Source organism: Gigantopelta aegis, chromosome 10 (genome assembly GCF_016097555.1).
Source record: "Gigantopelta aegis isolate Gae_Host chromosome 10, Gae_host_genome, whole genome shotgun sequence".
Taxonomy (NCBI): domain Eukaryota; kingdom Metazoa; phylum Mollusca; class Gastropoda; order Neomphalida; family Peltospiridae; genus Gigantopelta; species Gigantopelta aegis.
The window spans coordinates 25,217,768-25,232,789 of NC_054708.1; the positions used below are offsets into that span (position 1 = coordinate 25,217,768).

Genomic DNA, 15,022 nt, shown 5'->3' on the forward strand with positions numbered 1-15,022 from the left:
TACTTCCAAAAATCCACAAGCCAGTCGATACATGGACCGATATTAACACACCACCCGGTCGTCCAATCATTTCAGACTGTGGATCAGAATCGTACAATATTTCAGAATACATAGACTTTCACTTAAAACCAATTGCAAATAGACATGAAAGTTTTGTGAAAAACACTGAAGATCTTCTATCAAAATTATCAAAAACCAAAATCCCAAAAGATTCATTCTTGGTTACCCTTGATATTGACTCCATGTACACCAACATAGGTATTGATGCGGGCATTGATTCAGTTAAGAGAGCATTCGATAAGTACCCAGATCCAAACAGACCAGATACGAACATTGTTGAGCTGTTAGAATTAAGCCTAAAAGGAAATGATGTTGAGTTTGATGGAGAAATGTATCAGCAAGTGTGTGGTTGTGCTATGGGCAAACGTTTTAGTCCAAACTTTGCATCTATCTATGTCGCCGAATGGGAAGAGGCTGCTTTAAAGAAATCGAGCAAAACACCTCTTTTGTACCTCAGATATCTCGACGATATACTTATCATTTGGCCACATTCTAAACAAGAATTTTGGAACTTTTTTGAGCTATTAAATCAACAGGATGACAATATCAAACTTAAGGCCATCATATCAGATAAATCAGTTGACTTTTTGGATGTAACAATTTATAAAGGTACACAGTTTGAAACATCAGGTTACCTAGACTACAAAGTGTTTTTCAAACCCACAGACACACACCAACTTCTCCACTGCAAGTCTGTTCACCCATGCCACACCTTTAAAGGCATTGTTAAATCTCAGATTATTAGATTTCACAGAAATTCGAGTAACAAACAGAATTTCAATGAGGCTTGTTCACTTTTATTTAGTGCTTTAAAACCTAGGGGATATTCAAAACGGTTTTTAAGAAAAATTAAATCTGAAACTGTTCGAGAATTAGAAAATCCCTTTAGGGCAACTGAAGACTATAAACCATACAAACTTCAGCATAACCAATCACCTCAAATAAGCACTGGCTCCTCTACTACTTGTGCCAAAACCAGGTGTAGACTTCACAACTTACTTAAAACGCAGTCGACTTTCAAAAGTCAACAGACCAAAATTGAATATCAAATTCGGACAGACATGAACTGTGATTCGAAAAATGTAGTATATCTAATCACCTGTAATTTATGTAAAAAAAAACCAGTATGTAGGACAAACGCAAAACCAACTGAGAATTAGAGCAGTTTTTCACAAGTATGATATTCGGCATGAAGTTGACACCCCTGTCGCCAATCACTTCAATCTACCTGACCATTCGTTAGATGAAAATTTTGAAATAATTGCAATTGAACAACCCCTGATACTTGGTTCAAAAGACGAAACAGACCTATTGAGACTTGAACGAGAGGCCTTCTGGATTCGTACATTACAGACAAAACAGCCGTTTGGAATCAACATTGAATCTGGTAAAGCTGTAAAAAGAGATAAAATAATTTTTCCAATAGTTTACAGTCCACGTAGCGTTAATATTGGTAAACTTATGAAGGAGTTTTTAAATCTGCAAACTGTTATGATAAACCCTATTACAGCACGTCCGGTTATTGCATATAGAAAAAATCCAAGTCTCAAGGATATCTTAGTCTCCACCCGACTACACGCCGCTTAAGCCTCTAAGCCAGTCCATTTTTCAGTGGTTGGTTTGTTGTTATCCCTTTCCTAACAATTTTTTAAAAACAAATACATCGTATCCGGCTGTAAACAAAACATAGTACTAGCCAAATAAATTTAAAACAAGACTGACCGAAAAACAGTTATATTTTGTATATCACAACGGTCAATTTAAAATCAATTTCGAATCCCTGGGGCAAAATTAGAAAATAACAATTTTTTTGTTTTTAAAAACTAGGGCCCAGTCCGGGGCAGAGTGGAACACACTGAAATTTTTTAGGCCACTCACCCCCCCCCCCCCCCCACACACACACCCTTCCTTTATAATAATAATAATAATAATAATAATTATTATTATTATTATTATTATTATCATTATTATTATTTTCTTCTTAAACCTCTCTGAATTCGTCATTTCCACCACTAGCTCAATAATTCGATGTTGAATGTGTTAGACTCGTATCATAGTAGTCATAGCCAGTCCTATGGCCAGTCGTCCGTTACAAAATATTCTATTAATCGTCAATCTGATTAAAATTAGCTCCACTGCTCTACCAGTAGATCTAACAGCATTGCGTGGACTCCCATGTCCAGATGACATTTCAACTATAAATAACAATAAAAATATCGGCCAATTACACTTCGCCTTGTATAGTAGTCCAGTCAATATACGATTTGACCTCAACATAATTTACCATCAGCAGTGCAGTATCAATTTCCGGACAAGAAAAAATATCCCATCTGCCTTTACACCAAACAAGCACATCAAAGTATCCCCTGGAAGACCATCAAAAACATGCCAGGAAGATGCATTTCAGCAGGTTGTGCTGTATTTGACAGAAAATGATAATGAACAAATTACCATAGCTCTATGTATAGACTAATATGTTAAGACAGTAGGTCTAACCAGTCATTCCCTATTTATGCATTATGTGTAGTTTTAACTAAAGTAAATAAGTTGTGCTGTTTGTAATTGTAAGATTTTTTCGTAAGTTTGTGCGAATTTATCGATGTATAACAGTCACAAATTTAGTATGACTGTTATACATTGATAAATTCGAAAAAAGGACGAATAATTCTTATATAAATGTATTTAAAATATGATGTCATAAACCTTTTCTTTTTTTAATTTAACAAATCGCACACAAAACAAATTACAATTTTATATGTACGGCTGTGAAAAATACACCGTATGTATGTATGTACCTATTTTAGAGTTACATGAAGCCTGGTAAATCCTTCCAAACACAAATAAAGCATTGAACTATTATAATATATGAATATTTATTCCAACTACTATGGTTCTAAATATGTGAATTTAATTTTATTTGTAATGTCAAATGATTTATGTTGCAAAGGTCTATCACAAATATTAAAGCGGTACAGTTATTAAATTCAGCTGATATGAACACTGATTAAGTCCGATGATTAGTTTTTTCAATAGTTTAAGTTGTTCGTTGTATGTAAACCAACGATACTTTTAAAACATGCACTGTTCCTTTTAGCGGCCATTTTGGCCAGATTCCGTTAAGGTTTCCGTAAGAACATCCAGTATTATACCACCATCCTCCCCCGTCCGCAGCAGCACATCCATTGATGTCTTGATCATACGTGTAGAACTGGTGACCTTTGACATCCGTGATGAAAGATGAACCACCAAAACTATCACAGTTATAGAATCCGTTACCCCAAGTGCTTGTATAGTTCAGACGATACTTGTTAGCAGCGGTGTTCATTACGAAATCGTAATAGATGATTATCCATTTCATTTGGCTACTGATTATAGTGTCTGAAAGAAAATAATGTAAGAGTCGAATTACAAATCATATTAATCTTGGAATTAAAAATCGTACTAGTCTTTAGTCCAGTCCATTTATGAAATAACCCACAACAAAATGCAACAGAAATGATTTCTTTCCCATTCATCTCAGAAAGGCCTACAAAGAAACATATAAAAAGTCCTCCTAAATCCAAGTAGTGGAACAGTGCCTAATTTGCATAAATCCAATATAGCCGACACAATTTAGTCATTATGCACAAATTCCAATTTTAATTAAACTAATTTAACGGTTTATATATGCTAATCTATGTAATTTGAAATATTAATAAAAACCAAATACTTCTGGAAATACTGCTAAAACAATACATGTTCCCTACTGGGCCTAACAACGTTTCGTATCTCCTAGGTTTAAGGGTCATAAATGGGTATATCGCCGTGAAATTCAAACTTGTTCCTGAACAGTATATGATAAATATATACACAAAATTTCAGCTCGATATCCTGATGCATTCTAAAAAACATGCCCGGAAAACAAATATTTGAATTTACTAACTTCAAGGGCCATAACTCTGCCAAAAATGGGTAAATCGCCATGAATTAATCTGTTGCTATTTTAACAATATTTGACCAATGGGCCTACAATTTTCATAGAATGTGGCAAATATCCATATAGTAATGAGTGTGAAATATTAAAATTACAGTCCAAATACTTTGTTACACCATTTCATTAGTATTAGTTTTATTATTATTATCATTATTCGTCGTTAAATTAAATATTTCCTTCTATTATTATTATTATTATTATTATTATTATTATTAGCATTATTTTTTGCTTAGAGTTTTGAATATGTTGCTATTTTAACAATATCCATATAGTAATTAGTATGGAATATAAAGTGCAGTCCCGATACTTTTAAAATAGTTCTATATATTCCGTAGGGTTATACTTTTGGTGTGTGTGCGTGCGTGCGTGTGTGTGTGTACACATGCATATCAAGTTTACTTTTTGTTTGAAAACATAAAACCTGTAAAATTAAAAGTATACATTATTCTCATCCGTTGACTTGTTAAATCAAAGTGATTGTTTTGCATGGATTAGAAAATTAACCCGTTGTAAGTATTTGCTATTACATTTTAGGTAATTATCATTATCCGTGCCATTTTTAATACATTATCAGCGCATTCTTAATTTTCTACTCTTTACTGGAAGAACTCTGTTGATACAATCTAGCACTGGTGAAAATAAACATAATCATTCAAAGAGAAGAAACAAAGGTTCATCACCTACTCAGTGGCAAGCCACAGTGGCATGGATGTCACATAACATGTCTAGGTAGATGCTGATCTACTAAGTATGCACATTGCCTTTGCTGCGGCTGCAAGAACAACTAAACGAACTATCTATGTTACAAATGACTTGCACTGAAGCTGAGGCACACAAACCAGTCAGTGTTTAGGAAACGAAACAGCACAAACACAGATATAATATCAGTTGGAAGAACACCATATAATGCTTATAAGGCGACAAGTTGAATTTTCGTAAACTACAATTAATTTACTAGAAGATAGGCGGAAGTACATCATAACGTGCGAAGCCAGCAGAGCTTCCCCCAATCTCAGGGACTGTCATGTCCATAGCGAACGCGGTTAACTGAAATTTCAGTAGTGGATGACGTACGGTGACCGCATGAATCCAGAGGACTGGGAATGGTACGAATAAGTTGAAATAAGTACAGGTCTGTCAATCTTAACAGACACGGACAGCCTCAAAGGAACTACCAGAGGCTTACGTGTAATTGCAAAATGAGGTGTCGATTATGCTTGGATAATAATTATTCCAAGATGCATTAAAAACATTATTGTCTATAAATTTATTTGATTAAACTGTATTTATCAACTCAGTGGAGATAAAATTGTTAAGTTCAATGTAATACGAAATTCAAGTGGTTTTATGTTTACAAACATACATTTAATCTAAATTGACTATAATATACAGAGAGGAAGTATTCTACGAATGTATATCACTTTTGGTTATTTATCTAAAATTTAAATATATGGTGTAATACCTTCCATTATGCCAGAGAACTTAAATGTGCACAATATTAAACGATTGAAAATTCAGAGAAAAATATTGTTAAAAGTGTTAAAATCGGTTTATTGTGACAGCCATTTGATTTCTTTTCCAAACGTTTTTATACTGCAAGCTATTTCTTTTTTCTATTTTTTTTAAACATTTTATATTACATATATTAGCATATTTAAACATTGAAATTGGTTTGGTTAGAGATGAAAATTTATAAAAACTGCGTAATGACTAATGTTGTGGCGGCCATATTGGATTTATGTAATTAGGCACTATTCCACTACTTGAATTTAGGAGGACTTTTTATATGTTTCTTTGCAGGTCCTTCTGAGGTGAATACTGAAAAAATAAAGTATGTTGCAATTTGTTGTGGGTGGACCAACGTTTTCCCATAAATTGACTGGACTATTGGAAAAAGATGGAACGATAAACTAAGGGACGGTCCATAAATATCGATGTGCTTCACAATCCGAACAATGTTCGGAAGGGGAGGAGGGGGTAAAAGCCATGTTCGATTGCTTTTCAGGTAAAACATCGGTCCATCAAAAGTCAGTGTTTCTTACAATTCGAAACAAGGGGGAGGGGGTAAACGCCATGTTTTGATTGCTTTTCAGGCCATAACATCGGTATTTTGGGGGCTAGTTTTTGCGGCGGCGCTCTCTACAATTGTCATCTACTGCATTAACTGGTGTGGTATCTGCCTGCACCAAGCTAAACATTTATCATTATTACATACCAAGCTCGTACTATATACATGTATCATTCTTTATTATACGAACGTACGCTATGTTCATATAATAATGTAATAATTAATATATAATGTTCAAACAAATAATAAAACCGTAATGTGCAAGACGTTTACAAAACATCAAATTAAATGCCATATGTGAACGTCGAGGTGACATAAAACAAACTGAATGAATGAATGTGTATGACGATCGACATTAATACAAAAGTTCTAAAATTAAAGCAGTAAAACAATTAAATGTTACTGAAACAATTTCTAACTGATGACATTACTATCACATTAATAGGCCACGACCGCTTCGGGTGCATGCAATAACTGTTACGACTGGTGTAAAAGAAACGCAGAAAACAATTTGAGGATTTGGCAACCTTCCCTCATAGTGTGATGGATAAGTGTACGAGTCTCTTAAGATTATTGTGGGTTCAAATCTCTATGTCAAAAAAAAAAAAAGTTTGAGTATCAACTTAATTATGTTTTTACGTCATAGACTAGTGGATCAGACACGTGAGTGAATTTTTGTAATCGTCTTACATTTTTGTTAGCATATTAAAGTAGGACGAATATCTTGCTTTTTCCAAAAGTATATAATGCAACTACAGATATAAAGTAGGCTATATGCCTATGTGTTCAACACGAAGAAATATATATGTAAAAAAACAAACAATATGTAGACCAATAACTCCAAAAAACTTAACATTTGGCGAACAGCAAAAGACAATTTCTATATACACCAACATAATTTTTAATAATATGTTTTATAAGTTTATATTTTGACGGAAAGTCACAATCTGATTAATTGTGATTTTCTTAATCTTTGTCCGATTGGACCTCGATTCCTCGGAATCCTAGTCTGTGGGACGTACATTCCGAGGAATGTAAAAATAACAGGAATAATAAGCATGAAAAATTGCCTTTTATTGATGAACAATTAAAAATAACATCAAAACACTTGAAATTAATTATCACTTATGGCAGTTTTGACCATAATAAGCATACGAGACGAGTTGGGGAAAGGCTCTCTGTATTAGTATACCTAACCGTTAGGAACATCATAAACGTTAGATACTGGGTGGAGGTGGGGGCCGGGGGTCACTCCCCCAGAGTGTGTGTGTGTGTGTGTGTGTGGGGGGGGGGGGGGGGGGGGGCAATGGACATGTTCGGGGAAAATGAGCTGGCCTGTAATCTTCACCATATATTTCCATCATTCAACTTACAATATTAGTTGTAATCCATGTAAAAATGCAGACTGATTTGTTTGGAATCCTATATAGCGTCTTGGTAGTAATGCTAATATAAATATACGTTGTTCCAGACTCGGACATTTTCATTTCATTCGGGCAATAAAAATCAGCCCCCCCCCCCCCTCCCCACCCCTTCTCCCAAAAAGGGAGCCTGAATGCCTATTGTGATCAAAACTGTCAGGTGTAAAAGTGTCATGAGTAGTTAGTCCATTTACAAGTATCTTTGTAAATTGTGTGTGCATATTATTGACAGTGTGATAATTGTTTAGGGGTTACTGTTTTGTTTTAGTCGGTGTAGTAACTCTTAGTCATTGATAGTTCTATTAATTGATACACCTTAATGAAAACCATTTAACATAAAAAAAAATTATCGATGGTATGGTTGGTTGGGACTAAGATATCATAGAGCCCAGAGTCTGATATGTCATATGTTAGACCAAATTAATTTTTGAAAATGAGAAAAATTGACAAAGCAGGCACAGGTTCAGTAAGTTATGCAGGGGGAGGTCTAGACTGTGGCAAATAGAAATTTGCTTTGAAGAGGGGTGTTTAGATCACGCCACCCCACCACACACCCTATGTACACGCGCCTGCAACATTATTGACATAAAGGCACAAACTTAAAATTATATAATAACAAGATAATTTACGCAAATATCACATTTTTATAGTTAAATTATTATTATTATTATTATTATTATTATTATTATTATTATATCAAATACCAGTACATAATGTCTAACAGATAATTGTCTTGGTATATCATATGGACAAGTTATACTTATTTGCGAGTACTAATACATGCTTCGAATTTTGGAAAAAAAAATTGAGTTACTTTTAAATGTTTAAACATTTTTGTAGTTGGAACAACACGCAGTGGATAAATACCTTGGTTCTGCTCATGTAATAAGGTCAACAAAATGTGTACAAACTCTTGAAATGATATAAATGGAAATAATGGAATAAATAGAAAATATTTAAATAAAGAGAAGCGCCAGTATTCTAAGTTAATTAAATAAACCAGAAAGGAAACTGTTTTTCGTTTCGTTTACATTTATGATTTAATTTTTATGTGTACGACCGGACTCAAATTTTGATTGTCCAGGAATGCAAGTCCGGCCTGGACTTGATATCCTGGCAGTCAGACCAGCATTCATAAGGAACGTGAGTCCTAGGACTTGCATTCCTAGGTATATTAAACCTAGGACCTGCATTATAGGAAATTAAGTTCGGGCAGACAACTGTTCCTACGGACATGCATTCCGTTTACACCGGTTTTCAAGTAACTGAAGTGAATGAACCAACGTACCCAAAATAATCGCGTAGGGTCTTGATCTGGTCAGCGCCGATATCTTGTCATTGCCCAGCCAGAAACAGCCATTCTGGATGTCCCCGAACCCTTGTCTGTAGTCTGACCAGGAGCGGTTGAAGGACAAGCTGTGACAAGACGGGACGTCGTCTCGCATTTGAATCAGGGTTTCACCTTTGTAGCAGCGCACTAGAAATGGTGGTCCAGTCCAAGCCGATGGCTTGATGTGCAGAAGACCTTCCGTCGTACCATCATAATATTTGTAATCCTTGCAGTCTGTTAATATAAATCTGGCATTTTACCACCAAGATAAGATCTCTCATAATGCAATAATGTCATATCGTCATCGGCAGTGGGTCAGTAAGCGGGGGTGGGGTGGGGGTGGGGGTGGGGGGTTGTAGATGAAGGACAGTTCAGATTGCGTTAAATTAACCAGTTGTCTCGGCATTTAGTTTTCTGTCAGGTGTTTCCATTGTACCATCTCAGTTTCAAGACTCGGTTTAATCTATCACTGTAAAAACATCTGTTACTATAAAACAAATTGCATACTGATATAACACATCGATAACATGGCAATAATTCCTAAAATAACTGGGGTGGGAGGTAGTAAAACATATATATATCTAGGGTATTCTGTAGCTAGATGGCCTAAAAATAACTGGACACTTGTTACCTAAAGGCCGTAGTTAACTATGGGTCCTACCGACTAAGATGGCGAACTCATGAACTTGACAGTAGTGTAGACGCATTCTCCGTCTGATTTCAGACCGCCATAACTTCTAGAACTCTCACAACTGATGCACAAAATAAGGTGTATCCCCATTCTGTTTCAACCAGTATCCAAAAACTGATCTATCAGAGGCTGTGGTATGTGCTGCTGTCTGGGGAAAGTTCATATAAAAGATTCCTTGCGACTAATGGATAAAATGTAGCTGGTTTCCTTTGAAAACTACATGTTAAAATTACCAAATGTTTGACACCCAATAGCCGACGATTAACTGTTGTGCTCTAGTTGTGTCGTTAAACAAAACAAACAAGTTTATTACCTGTCATATATTGAGTACAGTCGGCGTTAGTCGCTCCATTGGGGCACATACATCCTCCGCCTGTGAGGTTGATGCATGCAACCGTAGCTGTAGACCCAGGCGTCGTGGTTGTCGGTGTAGTGGCTGTTATAGTCGACGTGCTTGTGGTTGTCTGTGTTGTCACTGTTGTAGTGGTTGTTGTTTGTTGGATTTGTATGTGTTGTACTTGGAGGTGGCGCCTGGAAATTAAAAGTTAACAGTGAAATAAGTATCGGGAAGGGACACTGCGGGACACGAAACCTGTGTATTAAAGTTAAAGTTTGTTTTGTTTAACGGCACCACTAGAGCACATTGATTTATTAATCATCATTTGGTCATTGTGAGACGTATGCATTACAGAGAAAAGGTTAGATATTGTATATGCACTTTCTCACAAACGGCAGCACTACGGCCTTCAGTTGAAATACTAGTCGCGGGGCACTGGCTGGGATGGGAAAACAATCTTTCGACTACAAAACCCCAGGCGTTTATTCTCCCTTCTCGTTGCAATCAGTTCTCTTCGACTTTTATATCAAAGTCGTATTTACACTGTCCTGTTTGTTAAAAAAAAAAAAAAAAAAAAAAAAAAAACCTCCGCTAGCAGTACTATATATTGTGCCAATTTTCGTTCCAACTTTTGTACCAAAAACGAGTGCACAATATCCTGTTTGTTCGAAAACACCCATTGCTGCTGAGTAGCCTATCTGCTGGAAAATAGTTTCATCTCTGACTTGCTGGGCCTATTTTTTTGTTTGTTGTTGTTGTTGTTGGTGTGTGTGTGTGGGGGGGGGGGGTTTTTGTGTGTTTGTTTGTTTTTTTTTTTTGTTGTTGTTTTGTTTGTTTGTTTTGGTTTGCTTGCTTTTTTTTTTTCCTTTGGGGGGGGGGGGGGGGGGGGGGGGGTTAACACTAAATGTTGCAACTGCATTATATAGCAGATCGCAATCAGCCTGGCTAAATATATATAAAGAGATGATCTTTAAACGAAAATATCATTCCTTTCCTTGTATAGCCTCGTTTTCCTTTAGTATATTTTCTATCAAAAGATATATTCATACACATTAATATATTGGACTATGCCTTTTCTGGGGAATATTCAATTTTGTAACACCTTACAGTTTTCCGATTTGAAACGTAGAATGAACACGAAGAAACGTCGGAGAGGTCGGTAGCAGCAGCAGCACTGGAATGGATGAACTGGAAACATTTGGACGGTGATGACTTACAGAAGACGAACTCATCACAACCACCGTTCCGTTGACAGAATGTAGAACATTGCAGCAAGCTGATGACGTCATTGCCTTCTGCAAGATTCACGTGCAGACCAGCGCGGTCTTGTTTCTAAAATGTACCTATATGCATGGAATTGTGCATGTTGGAGATGGATCCATTAACATAGCTTACAGCTCGACTCAGAAACAATAACCAAATAACTGTGGTTTTATGATAAGCAACCATAGTCATTCTTATGAAATAATATGTGCTTGAACTTTCTCTGCGCTTCTGGTATGTTTTGAAGCACAGACTTAAGAATCTGTCCTTTTCATAGAGTCAATTTGTATTTATTCCAATAACGGGTTTCTTTTAGGCATCCTTGGATAAATTTACTAACACTTAGTTCATTATTTCTTTGGAGTAAATCAATTTTGTTTGTCAACGTAGTTCTAAAATCTAAAACAATTTGAGTATGGTCTACTTAAGCCATACAACATATCCTTGACAACAGTGTAAATATTGTCCTCGGCAAATAGGACCATGGTTTAAAATCTTTTATCCTCTTGAGCACTGAATTGCGATCTTAAAAGGGATCACAGATCATATACAGATTTAAGCTAGTATCCGGGATATCTCCAAATACAGACACTAAACAACAGAATTAAATTAAGAGTCATCAAACTGGTGATAATCAACAGTGCTTTGGCTTCAGGTCTACATTCTACTACTATTATTACTACTACAATACGGCCATCGGGTGTAAAGAATGAGAATACAAAAGACAATATTTATATTCGTGTTAAGAGCAACGTACTTCATCAACAGCAGCAGCAAACCCGGCAGTAGCGACAATGGCGGCATTATCATCAAAAAAAAAACAAAACAATAGTAATAGTAGTAGTAGTAGTAGTAGTAGTGGTAGTGGTGGTGGTGGTGGTAATGGTGGTGGTATACGCCGTTGTCGTAGTAGTTGTTGTGTTGGTGGTTGTAGTAGTAGTAGTAATAGTACTACTACTACTACTGACAGTAGTAGTGGTAGTAAGTAGTAGTAGTAGTAGTTGTAATAGTACTAGAATTTCTAGTAGTAGTGGTAGGAGCAGTAGTACTAGTGGTAGTAGTAGTAGTAGTCGTCGTCGTAGTAGTAGTAGTAGTAATAGTAATAGTAGTAGTAGTAGTAACAGTAGTGGTGGTGGTAGTAGTCATAGTAGTAGTAGTAGTCGTAGTAATAATATAGTAGTGGTGGTAGTGGTAGTAGTCGTAGTCGTAGTAATAGGATTAGTAGTAGTAGTAGACGTCGTAATAGTAGTAGTATTAGTAATAGTAGTGGTGGTGGTGGTAGCGGTAGTGATAGTAATAGTAGTAGTAGTAGTAGTAGTAGTAGTAGTCGTAGTAGTAGCTGTAGTAGTAGTCGTAGTCGTAGTCATAGTCGCAGTAGTAGTAGTAAATAACCCATAAAGTAATGATACATTTTAGGACATGTAATCATATATCATTGTTCAACAGTAAAAACCTTCTAAAATCAATTTTTGTGCTTTGTTATGAACTAGGGGCGAGTCGTAGCCCAATGGTAAAGCGCTCGCTTGATGCGCGGTCGGTTTGGAATCGATCCCCGTCGGTGGGCCCATTAGGCTATTTCTCGCTCCAGCCAGTGCACCACGACTGGTACCTCAAATGCCGTGGTAGTCAGCGCCGATATCTTGTCATTGCCCAGCCAGAAACAGCCATTCTGGATGTCCCCGAACCCTTGTCTGTAGTCTGACCAGGAGCGGTTGAAGGACAAGCTGTGACAAGACGGGACGTCGTCTCGCATTTGAATCAGGGTTTCACCTTTGTAGCAGCGCACTAGAAATGGTGGTCCAGTCCAAGCCGATGGCTTGATGTGCAGAAGACCTTCCGTCGTACCATCATAATATTTGTAATCCTTGCAGTCTGTTAATATAAATCTGGCATTTTACCACCAAGATAAGATCTCTCATAATGCAATAATGTCATATCGTCATCGGCAGTGGGTCAGTAAGCGGGGGTGGGGGGGGGGGGGGGGGGGTGAGGGGTTGTAGATGAAGGACAGTTCAGATTGCGTTAAATTAACCAGTTGTCTCGGCATTTAGTTTTCTGTCAGGTGTTTCCATTGTACCATCTCAGTTTCAAGACTCGGTTTAATCTATCACTGTAAAAACATCTGTTACTATAAAACAAATTGCATACTGATATAACACATCGATAACATGGCAATAATTCCTAAAATAACTGGGGTGGGAGGTAGTAAAACATATATATATCTAGGGTATTCTGTAGCTAGATGGCCTAAAAATATAACTGGACACTTGTTACCTAAAGGCCGTAGTTAACTATGGGTCCTACCGACTAAGATGGCGAACTCATGAACTTGACAGTAGTGTAGACGCATTCTCCGTCTGATTTCAGACCGCCATAACTTCTAGAACTCTCACAACTGATGCACAAAATAAGGTGTATCCCCATTCTGTTTCAACCAGTATCCAAAAACTGATCTATCAGAGGCTGTGGTATGTGCTGCTGTCTGGGGAAAGTTCATATAAAAGATTCCTTGCGACTAATGGATAAAATGTAGCTGGTTTCCTTTGAAAACTACATGTTAAAATTACCAAATGTTTGACACCCAATAGCCGACGATTAACTGTTGTGCTCTAGTTGTGTCGTTAAACAAAACAAACAAGTTTATTACCTGTCATATATTGAGTACAGTCGGCGTTAGTCGCTCCATTGGGGCACATACATCCTCCGCCTGTGAGGTTGATGCATGCAACCGTAGCTGTAGACCCAGGCGTCGTGGTTGTCGGTGTAGTGGCTGTTATAGTCGACGTGCTTGTGGTTGTCTGTGTTGTCACTGTTGTAGTGGTTGTTGTTGTTGGATTTGTATGTGTTGTACTTGGAGGTGGCGCCTGGAAATTAAAAGTTAACAGTGAAATAAGTATCGGGAAGGGACACTGCGGGACACGAAACCTGTGTATTAAAGTTAAAGTTTGTTTTGTTTAACGGCACCACTAGAGCACATTGATTTATTAATCATCATTTGGTCATTGTGAGACGTATGCATTACAGAGAAAAGGTTAGATATTGTATATGCACTTTCTCACAAACGGCAGCACTACGGCCTTCAGTTGAAATACTAGTCGCGGGGCACTGGCTGGGATGGGAAAACAATCTTTCGACTACAAAACCCCAGGCGTTTATTCTCCCTTCTCGTTGCAATCAGTTCTCTTCGACTTTTATATCAAAGTCGTATTTACACTGTCCTGTTTGTTAAAAAAAAAAAAAAAAAAAAAAAAAAAAACCTCCGCTAGCAGTACTATATATTGTGCCAATTTTCGTTCCAACTTTTGTACCAAAAACGAGTGCACAATATCCTGTTTGTTCGAAAACACCCATTGCTGCTGAGTAGCCTATCTGCTGGAAAATAGTTTCATCTCTGACTTGCTGGGTTTGTTTTGTTGTTGTTGTTGTTGAGGTTTTTGTGTGTTTGTTTGTTTTGTTTTTTGTTGTTGTTTTTGTTTGTTTGGTTTGTTTGCTTCTTTTTTTTTTTGTGGGGGGGGGGGGGGGGGGGGGGGGGTGGGGGTTAACACTAAATGTTGCAACTGCATTATATAGCAGATCGCAATCAGCCTGGCTAAATATATATAAAGAGATGATCTTTAAACGAAAATATCATTCCTTTCCTTGTATAGCCTCGTTTTCCTTTAGTATATTTTCTATCAAAAGATATATTCATACACATTAATATATTGGACTATGCCTTTTCTGGGGAATATTCAATTTTGTAACACCTTACAGTTTTCCGATTTCAAACGTAGAATGAACACGAAGAAACGTCGGAGAGGTCGGTAGCAGCAGCAGCACTGGAATGGATGAACTGGAAACATTTGGACGGTGATGACTTACAGAAGACGAACTCATCAC

The 15,022-nt window shown here is 36.9% G+C and overlaps 1 protein-coding gene across 1 annotated transcript; it reads right to left on the reverse strand.

Moving 5' to 3' along the window:
• Positions 1 to 2,933: 2,933 nt before the first annotated feature.
• Positions 2,934 to 9,974, reverse strand: LOC121382682 (fibrinogen beta chain-like). The gene is made up of 3 exons (XM_041512220.1): positions 9,857 to 9,974; positions 8,811 to 9,086; positions 2,934 to 3,438 (listed from the first exon to the last, which is right to left on the reverse strand). Exons 1-3 carry the CDS (start codon positions 9,903 to 9,905, stop codon positions 3,095 to 3,097), a joined length of 669 nt encoding a protein of 222 aa, XP_041368154.1. The 5' UTR covers positions 9,906 to 9,974; the 3' UTR covers positions 2,934 to 3,094.
• Positions 9,975 to 15,022: the final 5,048 nt, after the last annotated feature.

Bases quoted from the DNA above. Each gene is read 5' to 3' on its own strand.
- LOC121382682 (XM_041512220.1), bottom strand. From the start codon at position 9,905: ATGTGCCCCAATGGAGCGACTAACGCCGACTGTACTCAATATATGACA. The intron at 9,087-9,856 runs GTAATAAACTTG...TTATATTAACAG, and splicing joins CTGTACTCAATATATGACAG to ACTGCAAGGATTACAAATAT. The intron at 3,439-8,810 runs GTACGTTGGTTC...ATTTTCTTTCAG, and splicing joins ACCCTACGCGATTATTTTGG to ACACTATAATCAGTAGCCAA.